Below are 15,844 nucleotides of genomic sequence, written 5' to 3' on the forward strand. Positions count from 1 at the left end.
CGTATTAACTACTGTTCAGTTTTGCAAAACGCTTTCAGTCTTGCATTAAAATTGATATTAAGTTTGCTTCCAACGCTGAGTATCAAGTGCTCCTTTCTAGCTACTCAGGAGATTTTTTTGATAGGAATGTGAGCCCAAATTAATAGCTCTTACTTACACCTTCATCAAGACACCAGATGCTTTCACTGTAAGGAAAGGTTGTGAGGTTAATGTAGATGAGCAGTACTGTTTTCTAAAGGTGTCCTTATTACTGGTTGTCTTGTTGCACACGCACACGTTAGTCTGTATGTGCACAGGATGGAATCACATAAGGTCGATACTGTCAGCATGTTCACAGAATTTTTGGTTTGTCTTTTCTTTGCCAGATAAGAAATAACAAGAAAACTGCTATTCTAGTAAAAGAAGTGAATCCTAAAAAGAAGCTTTTTTTAGTGTACAGACCAAATACTGGGAAACAACTCAAACTCGAAACATGTGCAGACCTGAAAAAGAAATATAAGAAGGTAAGCATTGAAGTTATGCTAGTTTTAAGCTTAAAAGAGGAAAATAAATATAAGGACTCTTCTGGAATTTGTGCGTAATTCTGGCAAGTGAAAAAACAGGCTTCTTTTTTCAGAGGAGAGCTTGTGTTTGGGTCTTTTGAAGCAGGTGTGTCTGGTTTCTGCTTTCTTATATTTAAAGCTTTCTGAGTATGAAGAGTCTGTGGTGTGTAATAGAAAGTGGGGGGGTTTGGGGTCTAGCAAGGAAAAGCCTTTGGTTTTGTGTAAGGTGTATAAATGTGTTCTTAAATAAGCAGCTCTGTACAGTGTGTTCTAAACAATGATTGTGAAGCTTCAGCTGTTCGCTGGTGACACTTCAAATACTGTAATGGATTATTTTGTTTAGAGGCTGGTAAGATACCCAACACTTCACCAGTTTTATAGTGCTGAATTTGTAAAAACTTGAGGTAACTCTGAGAATCAGGTTGACTGTTGGAAAAGCTCAGAGCCGCTGCCACGCTTGTGACTGAGATGCTGCTGCATTCAAGCATTTTGCTCATCCTTTGAGACGGCATTCCATTGAACAGCCTGAAATTACAGAGTACTGTACCTCTTTTCACCTTCAGAGTGGTGGTGCTCCCTCTTTTCTTATAGTAATGACCAAATTGCTTTTGTTTTATGCAAGTCTTATTGTGTTTTACTTTATTACTCCCACTTTGAACCACTTTTCCAGGTACCTTCTGAAGATGCTCTGCCGCACTGGTTGGAGCAGTACAATTCCTCTGCGGATACCTGCACCCATGCTTACTGGTAAGTATTTGCGTGCACACAGACAGATGCCTTAACTTCAGCTCTTTACCTAAGCTGGTTTCTCACTGTTCTGTTCTTCTGTTCCTCATGTGAAATTTTGTTTCTTGCCGGAGAAAAATTAACCCATGACCAGTCAAATGGCCCAACTGTGGAGTGGAAACACAAAGTTTTGCACTTGCCCTTACAGTCCTAATGTATTAGTTGAATGCTAACATATAAATTGCACTCCAGTAAGAGTATCATCTCTGGGGAGTCACTTGTGCTGAAGTGTCTTGATCTGATCTGTTATCATGGTCAAATAGTTCAGATGTTATTTGAGGGAGGGGAAATATTTATACTTCACGTAGAGCTGAGATAGACGTCAGAAACAGCTGCTCTTGTGCTGCCTCTTCAGTGTCTCAACTCAGCAGCGGATGTTTAACTCCTGAGGAGCAGCGTAGCTGGTAGGAGCTTCAGGTTAATATTGGAGCTTCTGAAATAGCACTGATCAGATACCAGTTCTACATGGAGCAGATTTGGGTTCTTGGGTGATGTAAATGAGCAATATCTTTGCCTTAAAGCTCTGTCTGTGTATTTTGAACATCTGGTCCTAAATAGCCCAACACTTCTCAAAGTTTTACTATTTAAACGTATGCTGCAGATAAAGTATTCTACACAAGACTGTGTACTTGCAGCCCTCGCTCAACTCTGAACAGGTCAAATAACTTCAAGTCTCATTTTTAATTGAACTAGATATTTCTTGTTTCCCGAATTATTTTGAAAGCTTTTTTCCTCTGCACAGGAGAGGCAACTGCAAGAAGGCCGGCTTGGGATTAGTTTGTGAAGTGGGACTGCGCTGTCGAACTTACTACGTCTTGTGTGGTTCAGTACTGAGCGTCTGGACAAAAGTAGAAGGCGTTCTAGCCTCTGTGAGCGGTACCAATGTGAAAATGCAGATTGTTCGCCTAAGGACGGAAGATGGGCAGAGGATCGTAGGTAAGCGGCTTGTCTGCTCCTTTATTTCCATCTTGGAGTAGAAGGAATTTGTGACTTAAAGTGATTCTGTGGTGAGAGTCAGGTAGGAGACTTCATAATAAAAATGTTTAAAAGAGAAAAGGCCTGTCAGTGGCTGTGTTGGGGAGTGCAGCTCCTGAAATCTAGAGTGCAAACACTGGTTTTGCGTCAGGTTAGAGAAGGAAGACCTTTTTTTTTCAGCCAGGCTTTGGAACACTTATTCTCTCAGTTCTTTTGATTTATTAGGAACAATATCATTACATTTAGTCTGTTCCAGCCAAGTGACCTTTGAAAGCATAAGTGCTGCTCTTCTGATGAAGAATAGCGAGCCCTTGACGTGGTGGTTTTCCTGGTGTTTGAGCTACTGAAAGTCACATGTGATCAATAGTTTAGAATGACTTTAAGATGATGATGTCGTGTCTTGTCGCCAGACCTCTTAGTGAAGCCCACGTCGTTGGTACCTCAAAGGCTAAAGTCTCCTTTTTTTAATAGGACTTCTGTGGATGTGCAATATCACGGTAGCTCCTCCTCTTAGTAGCAGTTTCCCAAGATGTTGAAACTAGTCTTTTCATATGTAAACTTTAATTATGGTGTAACCTCTGTGAGACTAGAAAAACAAAAATAGCTGACTTGACATTTTATGTGGCAGCGTCGAAACCTAAATTTGTCTTTGGGGGCCAAAATGGCAACTTGTTCCTACTGCTTCATGACCTAAAGGATCTAGTGACTTCTGAAGAGAAATCTCTTGCTGAGAAGCAGAACTTGTAGCTGTGCTTGATTAAAGTTGACGTTGGAAGGGGTCGCTGGCTGTTGTGTGAATGAAATGGTAAAATCATCAGCCTGAGTGAGGTTTTAACGAACAAACTGCTGTTTTCAGGTTTGATCATTCCCGCAAATTGTGTGTCGCCCCTTGTGAACCTCCTGTCCACGTCAGACCAGTCGCAGCAGCTCGCGGTCCAGCAGCAGCAGATCTGGCAGCAGCACCACCCGCAAAGCATCACCAACTTCAACAACGCTTAAAAGGGGACAAAGCGCAGGTGGTGACTTTGGCATTTGAGGAAAAGGCTGTAAAAGCATATCACTCGCATAAAAATCAGGGACAGATTCCAAAGAAATATAACTTTTTCAGTTCAGTTGTGTGCTCTCAAATACTTTGGGAATAAAGAGATCTAAAAGGGTTGGTAGAACTGAAAGCCAGCAGTTGTTTATGGTGGTGCATCTGTCTTTCCTTATGCTCTCTGTAGTGCTTCCTGTTTGCTTTTACTTTTGGCCTTTTAAGCTACAAACCACAATTTGTTTGAAAATGCTTGAAAATCCCCAAGCAGGCTTTATTTTTATCTTGTCATACAGTGCTCAGGGTTTAACGCAGTGCATCAATGCCATTGCTGTGGGAGATATCCTTGAATGCATGTATCGAGTATATATATATAGAAAATATATATTGGGTTTTTCTCTTCGATTTATGAGTTTATAAAAGCATGAAACCTTGAGGTTGCACATCATGCATTCAGGTTCCTTCCCAGTTTCTGTTTGACGGTGCATGTCTCTGGAAACGGGCATGGACGGGATAAACACACCGGACGGGAATTAGAGAGAAACACAATCTTAGTTGTACAGCATTGGTTATTGCATTTTTATAGTGTTTATACCCAGGTGTTGCATTTTTTTCTGGTTCTCTCCTGGGGGTTATATATTTGAGTCTACAACATGTTCTTTTTTGTGATAAACATCTTAAATTAAAATTAGTTCCTTTTTAATGTATTAATGGTATTCCTAATGTGTACTGCAAAGGCGGCTGGATGCCTGTTTTCCTTAAATTGAAGCATTTCCTTAATCCGAGGTGGTTCTGGAAACTTAAGTGCAAATTCACTTCCATCTTGCATACAATCTTATATTTTTTACTTCATTAATGTAATAATTTAATTTGTCACTTGTAAGATGAAACCTTACTTGAGCTGTAAATTAGAGAATGGGAAACACTTGAGGGTTCTGCTGTATGTGCTGTTTCTGTTACCCAGTAACTTGAATACTGTTTAATATGTTGTAAGACATTGTAGAGTTTATCTGGAGCTGTTTAAAAGAAATTGTAATGTACAAATGTGAATAGTCACTTATCTATAATATGGGTAAGTTTTGTTTTGCCTATAATAGTAGATGTTTATAAGAAAGTGAAGGACAATGTTTGTCATTTCTTGCTTGCACAGGTTGCACTATTGAAAAATTGAGATTGTATAAACCTGTCCAAAAAAACTACAAGATAATGATCTTGTAGATGTCAAATAAAAGTTATTGTACTAACAAGAAGCGGAGTCTTGTTTAGGCAATTGCTGTATTCCAAAAAAAACACTAACAAGTCTGTACGATTGGAATTTGACAGGACTTGGCATGTTCCGGGCTGCTTGCACCAGGCTGCTGTCTCACAGCCCAACTCTCGCAGTTGAGCTCATTAACGAGGCAAGAAGTAAATTCTGTTTGAACCTTGATGCGTATTTTGAGTAAGATTCACCTGACAGAGCAGCGACCCCCGGAGCGCATGTCACCCCCTGAGCTCTCGGAGCCAGACCCAAGTGTCATCGATTCTTTACACAAGTAACGGGACCAGAAGTTCCACAACTTCAGGCTGAAGTGAGTCCCTGTACCTTAATTACTTTGAGGTTCCGTTAGCCAGCGGGGTCTGGAGCAGCTCTCTCAATTCCTTGTCACGCAGGCGGTCGGTGTGTTGGGAGATTTTATCCTCCGGCAGCAAAGGGAGCAGCTCCCGCTGCTGTGGTGCCCCGAGAGCCGCAGGGCGCGGGGGGCGGCGAGGATGTTCTGTGTTTTGTACCCACCGCTGGGTGGATTTGGTGTCCACTCCAGGAAACGTAACGGGATTTTGAGAAGTGTGTTGACGGATTTCTGTCGCAACAGATAGCGAACCAAATTGCTAATACCAGCAAGCTGCGTGGGGACTTCACTGTCTCTTTTAATTATTAGTATTTGGCATAAAACTTCTACCATCTGAGATGGAAACATATTTTAGATCTTAATCCTCAGTAAGATGGTTCTAGAAGCGGTTAGGTTCACAAGTCGTTATTTAAATACACGTCAGTTCCTAAGGGCTCTTCTCAGCCTATTGTGCTGATTTTGGTTGTCGGGACGAGCAAATATTGAATTGTGTATTCTCTGTATCGATAACCAAACTATACTGCTTCATTTCAGGAGTTTCTAGTATATACTGTTCGCTCACGTCCTCCTAAACTTCACATGGACTTAACATCCCCTGGAGGGCAAACACCTGCCAGTACTTAACCTAAAGATCCATAAGGACCGTTCCCATTCCAGAATCCGTTCCCCCACTTGCTCCTGTCCCTGCTCTCTGCCGTTTGCCACCATCAACGCTTTGGCTTTGCCATCCAGTTACTAACACACCTGCATCCGCAGCTCTGCAGTCTTATAACATCTGAAAAGTTAACATAAACAACATTTAAAATAGTATTCAAGCCACAGAGATGTTTTATTTGTTAATTCCTGCTGGGTGGTTGGGCTGTGGTGGGTTCTGGTGGGAGTTTGTTCCTTGCAGGAGCTGCTGATAAAGTTTGGGGGAGAAGAGGGATAGAAATAGGGTGGGCGGGCTGAGGAACAGCGGGGTGGTGGATCCTGCAGCGCTGCCCCACGGGGAAGAAAAGGAGACACCAATTGTCATCTAAATGATGATTTATAAGTAATTTATAAAATCAGGCTGGACCAGAAAGGTCTCTGTATTTTTCCCGTTTGTGTGATGTTGATCTGCTTCGTACAAATCACCACCTGGAACGGATATGAAGTTTAGAAAGGACGGTTGTCTCTGATAACAGGAGCAAAGCGCAGCGTAAATTGATTGCTCTTCTGAAGTGTGCTGTCCGTGGGGAGGAGACCTATTTCACTTGGGAACTGAAGGGATAACATTTGGGCTTTTCTTTTCTAAACTGTCCCTTGACAACAACTAAATCTTGACTTATCAACTAGTTTCATACTTAAGGTGTGTCTGACACCACTAATGCCATTATAACCCACTAACCCCCTTCTCTTCCACACGGTCCGTTGGGAACAAACAGCTATTGTAAGGACTTCACATCCCCCAAGATTCTCCATAGTCGCTGTCCGGCATTTTCTTTGTAAATGAAGAAAGTTCTGCAACCTGTAAACATTTATCAAGTGAATTATAAAGGCTTTTTTGTATTCTGCGTTCATTCAGATCCCTTTGCAGCCTGTACATATATAGAGTCTGTCTGTATATAGAGATGTTAAAGGCTACTGAATTACTGAATGTAAATAACTCTTGTTTTCCTTTGTGTTGTTTCATGACCTCCCCAGATGTATTCCCATTTCCACAACCTGCCAAACAGGCACTTTGTCTGTACTTTGAATTATATATAGCATATATAAAACTTGCAAGGGATGTCTGCATACATTGTAGGTGTTATATGTTGTCGTCATTTTATCCAAAACTTCAATTGTCTGTCTTCACCATCCTTTTGATGCTGTGTGGTTTTATTCTATATTCTTAGCGTATCGTGCGTTTTCTTGGGAGAAATGGATTCCAGCTGTCTTTCAGTGACTGGGATTATTCACCTCTTAGCACCTATATCACAGAGAAACCACTTCATTTTCATGTAGTTGTTTTCTTTAGTCTTTTCAGTGTGTTTCAGATATTTAATCCCAGATTTCCGTTTTCTTCCACTTATTAACATCTCCAGTCGTGCATTCCACATGCTCCTATGAGTTCTAGCATTAAACACCTCGGCAATAGGACATTCCCACTGTCCTAATGTGTAAAAGCATCATTCCTACATTCACATTAAACATTAACTGTCTGAAAAGCCGTCTTTCTAGGCTATTTGAGAGTAGAAAAAGTGCGTCTATGATAGAGTGTTTCTCCTGGTGGTTTCTGCTGAGCTTTAACAACCAACGTGGAGAAGCAGCGGAGGCGTTTCTGTCCTGTAAGGGCAATTGCAGCCGATGGTTCGTGGCAAAGAGGGTGGAGTTGGCAGAAGTGGCGCAGTAACGCGGCCACCAGCGCGGGAAACCTCTGGGGCTGACGCTTCAGCCCAGACCCGCGTTGGCCTCGTTGACTTTGAGAAGCAACAGCTCTTTTTAAGGAGAAAAACACAGAGGGAAGAAGCGACTGGAAACACCGGTGTTTCCCAGCCACGATTGCACCAGTTGAGGGCGAGTTGCCTCTAAAACCTCACGCTGAAGGGTGATAAGTAGAACCCGAGTGAGAACTTGATCTTGATGCGCTTCACTGTTCACTAATTGGTCCAAAATAATCAATGTATTAAGATTTATTTTGTCGGAACTAACTTTGGTTGGCGTTTCTGAAGTTGGCCACACTGAGGGCGTAACTGTAAAGAGACAGGTGACATGCAGAGGAGCAGTTTTCCTGTGCTTGGTTTGCACTGGGAAGGATAAAGAGACGTTTCTCCTGACAGTGCTGATCTCATATGTATTTATTTACCTACTTTATGACTTGGGGAGGATAACCAGCAACAGGCCAGATTCATTGCAGGCGCATCACGGAGGTTTTACATGCCAAGTCACGGAGACAACACCTGTGCTGTCCCCAAACAACACGGCAGAGCCTGGGAATAAAATATTACACCATTCTTAGAAAGATTTAAACGCACAAAAAAATGACAAACTGTGGAACATGATGAATTATGCAGTAAGTTGTGTGTGTTTGTTGGTTTGGTTTTGTAAAAAAAATGTTAAATAAATTACATCTGGAATATTGTGTCCAGTTGTGGCCCCTCAGTTCCAGCAGGACAGGGAACTGCTGCAGAGAGTCCAGCGCAGCCACCAAGATGCTGAAGGGAGTGGAGCATCTCCCGTGTGAGGAAAGGCTGAGGGAGCTGGGGCTCTGGAGCTGGACAAGAGAACACTGAGGGGGGACTCATTCCTGGGGATCAATATGGAAAGGGTGAGTGTCAGGAGGATGCAGCCAGGCTCTTCTGGTGACAACCAGTGACAGGACAAGGGGCAATGGGTACAAACTGGAACACAGGAGGTTCCACTTAAATGTGAGAAGAAACTTGTTCCTGGTGAGGTCGCCAGAGCCTGGCCCAGGCTGCCCAGGGGGTTGTGGAGTCTCCTTCTGTGCAGACATTCCAACCTGCCTGGACACCTTCCTGTGTAACCTCATCTGGGTGTTCCTGCTCCATGGGGGGATTGCACTGGATGAGCTTTCCAGAGCCCTTCAACCCCTGACACTCTGGGATTCTGTGAAATTAAACTGACTACTACTTTGGGTTTTTTTTCCCCTTTCTAGTTTTCTGTTGTGGAACTTCCCCGCATGGGCTGTTTATACTGGAACGCCTTCCAGTGCTACCTCTACATACATTAAACATATTCATCATCGCTCCATTTTCGGATCCTTCAGACAAGCAGAAGTCATGTTGTAATAATCCAAACATCTTTTCTTTCAATCAGCTTAAATACCTGGCACTTAACCTGGTTAATTTCACCAGTTAATTAAACTGGCTCCATTGGTAGTTAAAAGCAGATTCACTACATTCTCAGAATGTTAATTGTAATGATCTTTAAAAAGGGAGGAGAGTTTATAAGAACTGTGTCAAGATTCTACACGTGGCAGGCAAGTAGCTTTCCTTTGTCCAAAGAGCTCGTTTGGGATGAACAGGCTAATGTAATCTGATTTTCGTGAATCATGTTATATTGACTTTTATTCTCATTTTCCCTGAATCTGGAAAAGCAGTGATGCCAAGTTCTCAGCAGTAAATGAAGATGCCCAAACCTCAGAATTTAATTACTCATTTTCAGAAAGCAGTAGGCTTTGTTCTGTAAGTCAGGCAGAAATGTCTTAAGAAAGGTTTTGGTTGGCTCTTCTCCAGTATGTAAATAATACACCTTAAAAATGCCAGAGAGGCAGCTCGTGAGCTGACGGCTTCTACCTTTGGAAGTCCAGGTCTGGTTTATGTTCCTTCCTTCCCGGAGGAATTGGCTGTGCCTGCTAAATATACAAGGATTGCAGGGCATGAAATGCGGATCTGTATCGGCTTGGCCAGAGTGACCCGGTTAAATCATAAACCAGGGTGCGAGCGATTTGATTATTCCTGGGTAAGGTCTCCCGTGGAGTTTCTTGGAGCGGATAGAAGGGCAGATGTGGGCGGTGGGACGGTGAGGATGGGAGCCGGCGGCTGCTCTCTGCAAACCAGCCCCGGCGCTGCCCTCGCGGTGCCGGCGGGTGGGAGAGCTCGCACCGGGACTTCCCGGGGCTGCTTTTGCAAGGGAAGGAGTTTTCCCATCCCCAACTTGAGCTTTGGGGGTACAAGGTGGCTGCTGAGCCACGTGCATCCCACTGGCCCTTCACTGCTTCCCAGGGTGGGCTCAAGCAAAATACAAACACGGGTGTTTCCTCCCGCTCCTGGCAAGAGAAAAGCAGGTCCCAGCCCTCCTGGGGAGGGGAGGAGGACGCCAGGGCCTGGCCTGCCCTCCTGAGAGCCCTTTTGGGCGGCTGCACCAGGCTCCAGGCCCTGGGGCTCTGCCCTTGGCTCACACCTCAGCCGCGCTGCCTTCGATCGCTGGCAAGTCTCGCCTTCAGACCGCGCTATTTAAATCACAGGCGACGCTGTCCCCTGTGACGAGCGTCTGCCAGGGCTGTAAATCCTTCACATCCGGGATCGTCCATCCCTTTCTCCGCCAACGGGGCCGCCGTGGCGGCTGCCAGGCTGCGGTGACCGCCGGGGTGGGCGGCTGGTCCATGGGACAGACACACAGCGTGCCTGCTCCACGGAGACCTGCGGGGACCACGGGCTCCACTCTGCCTTGCAGGGGGAGAAGAAGGAGCTCACGGGCAGCACGACAGGGCAGCAGGCTGCTGCTGTCTCTCTCCAGGTAGACATTACGCAGAGCTGGATTATTTGGCGTTTCCAAGCCCTAGCGCTGCGGGCATCTCTGCTCTGCGCTCTTCTCCCCTGGCCCCCCGTTGTTGTGAAGCTCCACATTCCTTTCCTCACAGTCATTTCCATTCTCCAGTCCTGGGCTTTGCTTCCACTCTCTCCTCCGCTTCCTTTGCTCAACTGACCAGTCACAAAACAATTAGGGATGCTCCCATCAGGCTCTACAGTCGGTGTCGCAATGAGGCTACGAGGGACAGAGGTGTTTGTGCCTCTCGATTATTTGTTTCAGGAATATGTCACTGCTCCGGTAACACTCAGTTTGTACTTGGAAGGTTTTCAGTGAGGCTTAACCCCAATGTGCCCCTCCAAACGGTGATTAGATTCTGCAGCCATGGCAGGTGCCACCTGGATGCTCATTTCACACGGGCACAACCCGTGAGGCCATTCGGGAGTTTGACGCCAGCCTGCGGGCGGGAAGCGCTTCGGGCGAGCCGGCGCTCGGCTTTGCTGTGGCTTCCTCGGCTCCCGGGCGTGGAGCAGGTTCAGGAGCTTTCCCAGACGGGGCTGGGATGAAAGCGAGTCTCCGAACCCCCAGCCAAAGGGTGGGGTGTTCCCCGCACCGCGCGGCAGCGGCGGCCCCGCCGAGCCAGCTCCTTGGCACAAGCTTCAAGGGCTCTGCATTGGGAGGGTGACCAGAGTCCAGCCCGCGGGGCGAGAAGGGAGAGTCCTTGCAGGCAAGCTGAAGGAATCGGGCAGGGTGGGGAGCTCGTTTCTCCAGAAAGACGATGCAGGGAAGCCCTGTAACCTGCGGATAACTGATAATTTATCCCTGCAAGCCAGAGCGAGGGAGGAGGAGCCCCTTGGCTTCGCCCCGTGCCCGCGGGGCAGGGAGAGCTCTCCCACCACTGAGCGGGGTTGGTAGCTTCATTTCCCTGTTCTCAACAAGCAAAACGAAGCCGTTTCCTTTCTGCTCTTATTTTCTTTGCTGGTTTTCATTGGAATCTGGGCTGGTTCTGACATTGGTGCCTGCTGCTTGTTTGCCTGGCAAGCTGCAGAGGGGAAAAGTCTCATTAGAGAGATTCCAGGCCTGAGCTTTTGTGGCTGAGGGCTTGGAAACTTCTTCCCGCTCCGTGATCCTCCAGGGAGAGAGCAGGCTTGCTACTCGCACCATCTCGAAGTAAAACCCGAGTAGCAGTAAGGCCTCTTTATCTTAAACATTTCCAGTCTCTCCTGACAGCTTTACAGGTGCTATTTGCTTTTTCTCCTTCTGGTACAGGCAGTCGGGAAGGCAGAACATCCCCCTTGAAGATGGAACGAGCCTGGAATCGTCTCCTCAGCCCACAGGGCAGCACCCGCGCGGCGATGCCGAGCAGCTGTCGGCCTGGCAGGGCTGCTCCGCTTGGCAGCCAGACAAAAGGCTCAGGAGTAGGAGGAAAAACAAGGCTGGGAGGGAAAAGTCACTCTAGATAATACAGCATCTGGCCTGGGAGGAACCATCTGAAAGTGGGGAGCTGGGCTAGGCTGGGGAGGAAGTTTTTGCTAGGAGAATTTAAGTGGAGAATCTGTCTGGAGTCGGCATCCAAGCTCCAATCCACAATCGCTGAGGCCGGTGTGCTGACGTGGGCCGGGCGCTGGGAGAGGATTTCCCGGGTCCGAAGCGTTTGGCTTCAGCGCTCTGCACCGCAGCCCCTCGGCAGCGGGTCCCGGGGCTCTTTTCTGGGGGGGGAGCAATGCAGAGCTCCCAGGGGCGTTTTGGGGTGTGAGGAGAAAAGGCAGCAGGGCAGAGCTGCAGAATCTGTGTTTCTATTCAGGGTTGGGGGCTTCTGGTGCATTTTGGCGAGGGTGGGGCAGTGAGCAGCAAACCCCAGCCCAAAAGCAGCTGGTGGTGGAGGGGCAGTGGGGGCTGTCAGCTCTGTCTCCAAACAGAGGGAGCGGGAGGGGAACCCTGAACCATCAGCAGTTGTTGGGATCAGAGGCAGGAATGTAAGGAGCTGTAGCAAGGAGATAAGAATGGAGCAACAGTGGAGCCAAAAAGGATAAAATGCACAATTTTCCCTCTGTGCCGGTGTCCTGGGCAGCCCCACGCGCGGTGTCCCTGGAGCAGCGCCTGGGGAGGCTGTTCTGCACCAGGAGGTGCTGGCTCATGAAGATCCCAGTGAGAAAGGTATTCAGCTCTGGAAAATATCTTTTAAGATGCCATTTGTTAGAGCCAACGCTCACTTGCATCTACCACTTGTGCTCTTCAAAGAGGTTAAGCCCACCTGCACTTAAAAAGCTGAGTTTTCTTCACCCGAGCCCTGTCAAAGACTTTCACTTCATTTTGGATGATCATCATAGTTTTAGCACAAGAGAGACTTCTGGATTAAATTTGTGCTCAGAAATCTGTAGGAGCATCTATGACTATTTGAAGTATGATACTGGGTCCCTAGAAATGTGGAGATAAGTATTAGAATATAAACTCCCTCCAGAGAAAGGAACAAACTTCCCATCTCTTTCCCCTTGCTGCTACACAGGTCTCTGTGCTGGGTAAAGGGCAGTTAGAACAGCCCCAAGTCACTCGATTCATTAAACGTGACAATTTATTACATTGAAATTAATGCACAAATGTAGTGTTTTGCACATGTCAAAGACATGCCAGGAAAAAACGAGGTCTTGCTGTGCCATCTTTAATTCCTCTCACTGTTGATTTAATCCAAGATGATAACAAACAAGCCCAGTTTGCGCTCTCCATTTGCAGCTCTCCAAGAGCGTGACAGCCCAGCTCTGCAGACCCCGATGGCTCTTGAGCTTTATTTCCAGATAAAAGGGGACAAGCAAACAAATCCACAGCTCCGTCCTGACAACCAGCGCCTTCCAGCATCACCCTTTGCACGTGTATTCCCTACACCCTCACCAGAGGTGCAGCATCCAACCTCATGGAGCTTCGGGAAGGGAAAACCTGGACATCAGGCAGAGCTTTGGCTGAGCAGGGGCTGGAAAGCTGTGGCAACACGGAGCATTCCCTGTGGTTTGGGAGAGCTGAGGTGAGAAAGTCAAACCAGGTGAGGGAATAGAGAAAATACAAAGAAAAAGAGGGAGGGGACAGGGTGAATGTTGCAGATCTGGCACAGCTGAGACGAGACAGCCATACCTGGAAAATACATCACCTGCATTTGCAGATGACTTGAAGAGACAAGTACCTCTTACTGTCCATCCTCCCTCGCTGAAAAACATAAGCACACGTCTTTATTTTCAAGACATTTCTTAGTGTGGAGACGGCTTGAAAATGTCACATGTGTGACAAAAGGGCTCTGCTGCATTTCCTGCTCTATCACTTGGCCACTTGGTGATGAAGAGCTGCTTTTGCTGTCGGTAATCGAGACTGTGCCATCAGTCTGCAGAGCGGGGATCTGCGGCTTTGCTGCAAACAGCTGCTGGAACTGCCGGCGTTCCTCGTGATGCAGGGTTTGCATGTCCAGGACACAACTCGCAGCAGCGCAAGCCATGCTCGTGACATAAAGCAAGTTCAAGCTGCAGGCAGCCCCTCTGAGGGAGCTCGAATCTGTGGTCACCTCGCTAAACAGTTGGCCCAGGGCCCATGCACGATGGTGGTTTTATTCTTGCGGCCAGACCTGGTTCAAAACAACTGAAGTGAATCCACAGAGTGAGGGGCAGAAAGGGAGAACCTGCTGGTATTTCCTCCGCGAACCAACTGCAGCCATGCCTGCAAAAAAACAAGAGGCAGCTGGTAAAGTCACTTGAAGCTTCTGAAGCGTCTGATGACACGCAGTGAGGTTGTCGTTTACCAGGGTCTAGTGCCACCAAAGCTCCCTGAGACCTGCAGAGCAAACGTGAAATCCTGAGATGTGGCACTGCTGGGTTCCCTCTGACGGGAGAAATACTCCGGCCCTACAAGCCTGAGCATCTCATCAAGCCAGACTCTCTCAGTTTGCTCCAACATGAGCGGTGTCTTGTGCTGGAATAAGGATAAACTTTACAGGATTGTTTCCTTAACCCCTGCAGAATATTGTATATTTTGAAGTTGTACCTGAAAAAAAAACAAACAAGGAAGACACAGGGGATCTTGTTCTTCACAGCATTGCTCTGAGCACAGTTTTGTAGGACTGGTGTAAAGCCGTGAACACGGCAAGCTCGGAACACTCCCATTTCTCACTTGGTGTGACTGTAAACAACCGCCCAGCGATGGAAAATCCCAGAGCGGCAGGGCCCGCGCCGGCAGGACCGCGTGGCCGGGAACAGCAGACAGGCCGCTGGTGACAAATCTGCTAATGAACTTTTAGGGATGCAAAGTTCTCGGTCGCACGGTGCTGGGGGTGAGGGTTTCCCAGTGTGATCTTTCAGGACTCTAATGAGAATGTACACAGTTAAAGGATGAAAATATGGTCCCTGAGTGTGTAATTCTGTGTGTGGGGCTCTCAGGTAGCATCGCTAACAGAGGAGAGCGCGGGGCAGTTGTAAGGATGGTCTGTGCCGCTCTGGGCTTCCCCATGATACCCGGAGACATGAACTTGGACTGGAAACATGAAACAGTAACAAGACCACATATTTCATCTGGTACCGGTCATCATTTTTAGATGTTTCCTTCGTGTCGCATGCAGTCGCTACGGCAGGAGTCCAAAGACAGGCTCACTTTTCCCACTGTGCATCAATTCTCCTTTCTGCTGAGGAAAACATCAAATTTCCCTGTGACTATTTCTGTGGTTTTGCAAAGGGACACGACCTGCAGTCCCCGATGTGACAGACCGTGCGCCTATTCCAACGTCATTTAAAAGGAATTTGCCCCTGACTTCCACGGGGCAGGATCAGGCTGTCCGTGTTTGCTGTCACGGGCGTTAAGAGCAGGACATAGCCTTGGATTTACGTTAATTAGCCCGTGTAATAAAACTACCAAACACCTCACCGCTCTCAGTGTGGCTTCTGGTGAGATGCCCATGTGGGTCTTGTCTCCCTGGTCTCAGGCACCCAAGGATAGGTTCTCCAGGTCCCAAGCAGTTATATCGGTATAAACCTGGAGTTATTTAACAATTATAGAGGTGTGTTTGAAATCAGCTGACAGAAGGAGCAAACCTGAATATCCCACAGTAAAAAGGATGAGTTCGGAAGCAGCGGATCCATCCTAGAAAGCTTCATAATCCAACCTTCAAATTTAGATTTTTTTTTTTTATTTGGGGGGGAGAGTTTTGCTGCTTGCAAGCAGAAAATGAGTCAATGATGAAGGAGATTCGTATTATTTTTAATCCCTCAGAAGCCACAATCTACATTAACCTTCAACCTCCAAGTGGAGAGAAATAGTGGTTGGAAAAAAAAAAGGCCAGGCAGATTTTTCCTCGGCGGCATCCAGGAAAAAAAAAAAAAAAGAAGATCTTTTATTCTAAAATTATCAACAGGTATTTTCCATCGAAATTATCTGGGGGAGACGGAATAAATGAGAGGTGAAACCCGGTTTGAGGAGAGGGGGAGGCGGGAAGGCAGCGACACTCGGGCCGCTCTTGAGGACGCGTCCGCCTTTCTCCTGACAGGGGCCGGCGGGCGCGGCCCCCCCGCCGCCCGGCGCGGGCACCGCCGGTTTAATGAGAACTTGTGCCAAAACTTTCCGAAGTTAATTAAAACACCCCCCTTTCCGCCCCCCCCCCTCCCCGCCGCCCGCCCTCCCCTCCCCGCCCGGCTCCTCTCCCGGCGGCGTCCCTG

At 47.1% G+C, this 15,844-nt stretch overlaps 1 protein-coding gene across 1 annotated transcript in view; it reads left to right on the forward strand.

Moving 5' to 3' along the window:
• The window catches only part of SBNO1 (strawberry notch homolog 1), a 29,809-nt gene extending 25,223 nt beyond the window's left edge, over positions 1 to 4,586 (forward strand). The window contains exons 29-32 of the mRNA XM_065033422.1: positions 366 to 503; positions 1,213 to 1,289; positions 2,071 to 2,264; positions 3,160 to 4,586. Coding sequence (XP_064889494.1) covers positions 366 to 503; positions 1,213 to 1,289; positions 2,071 to 2,264; positions 3,160 to 3,302 — 552 coding nt within the window. The 3' untranslated portion in view covers positions 3,303 to 4,586. The remainder of the gene's footprint in view (positions 1 to 365; positions 504 to 1,212; positions 1,290 to 2,070; positions 2,265 to 3,159) is intronic.
• The last annotated feature ends 11,258 nt before the right edge of the window (positions 4,587 to 15,844 follow it).

This window comes from Columba livia, chromosome 17 (assembly GCF_036013475.1).
Source record: "Columba livia isolate bColLiv1 breed racing homer chromosome 17, bColLiv1.pat.W.v2, whole genome shotgun sequence".
NCBI lineage: Eukaryota > Metazoa > Chordata > Aves > Columbiformes > Columbidae > Columba > Columba livia.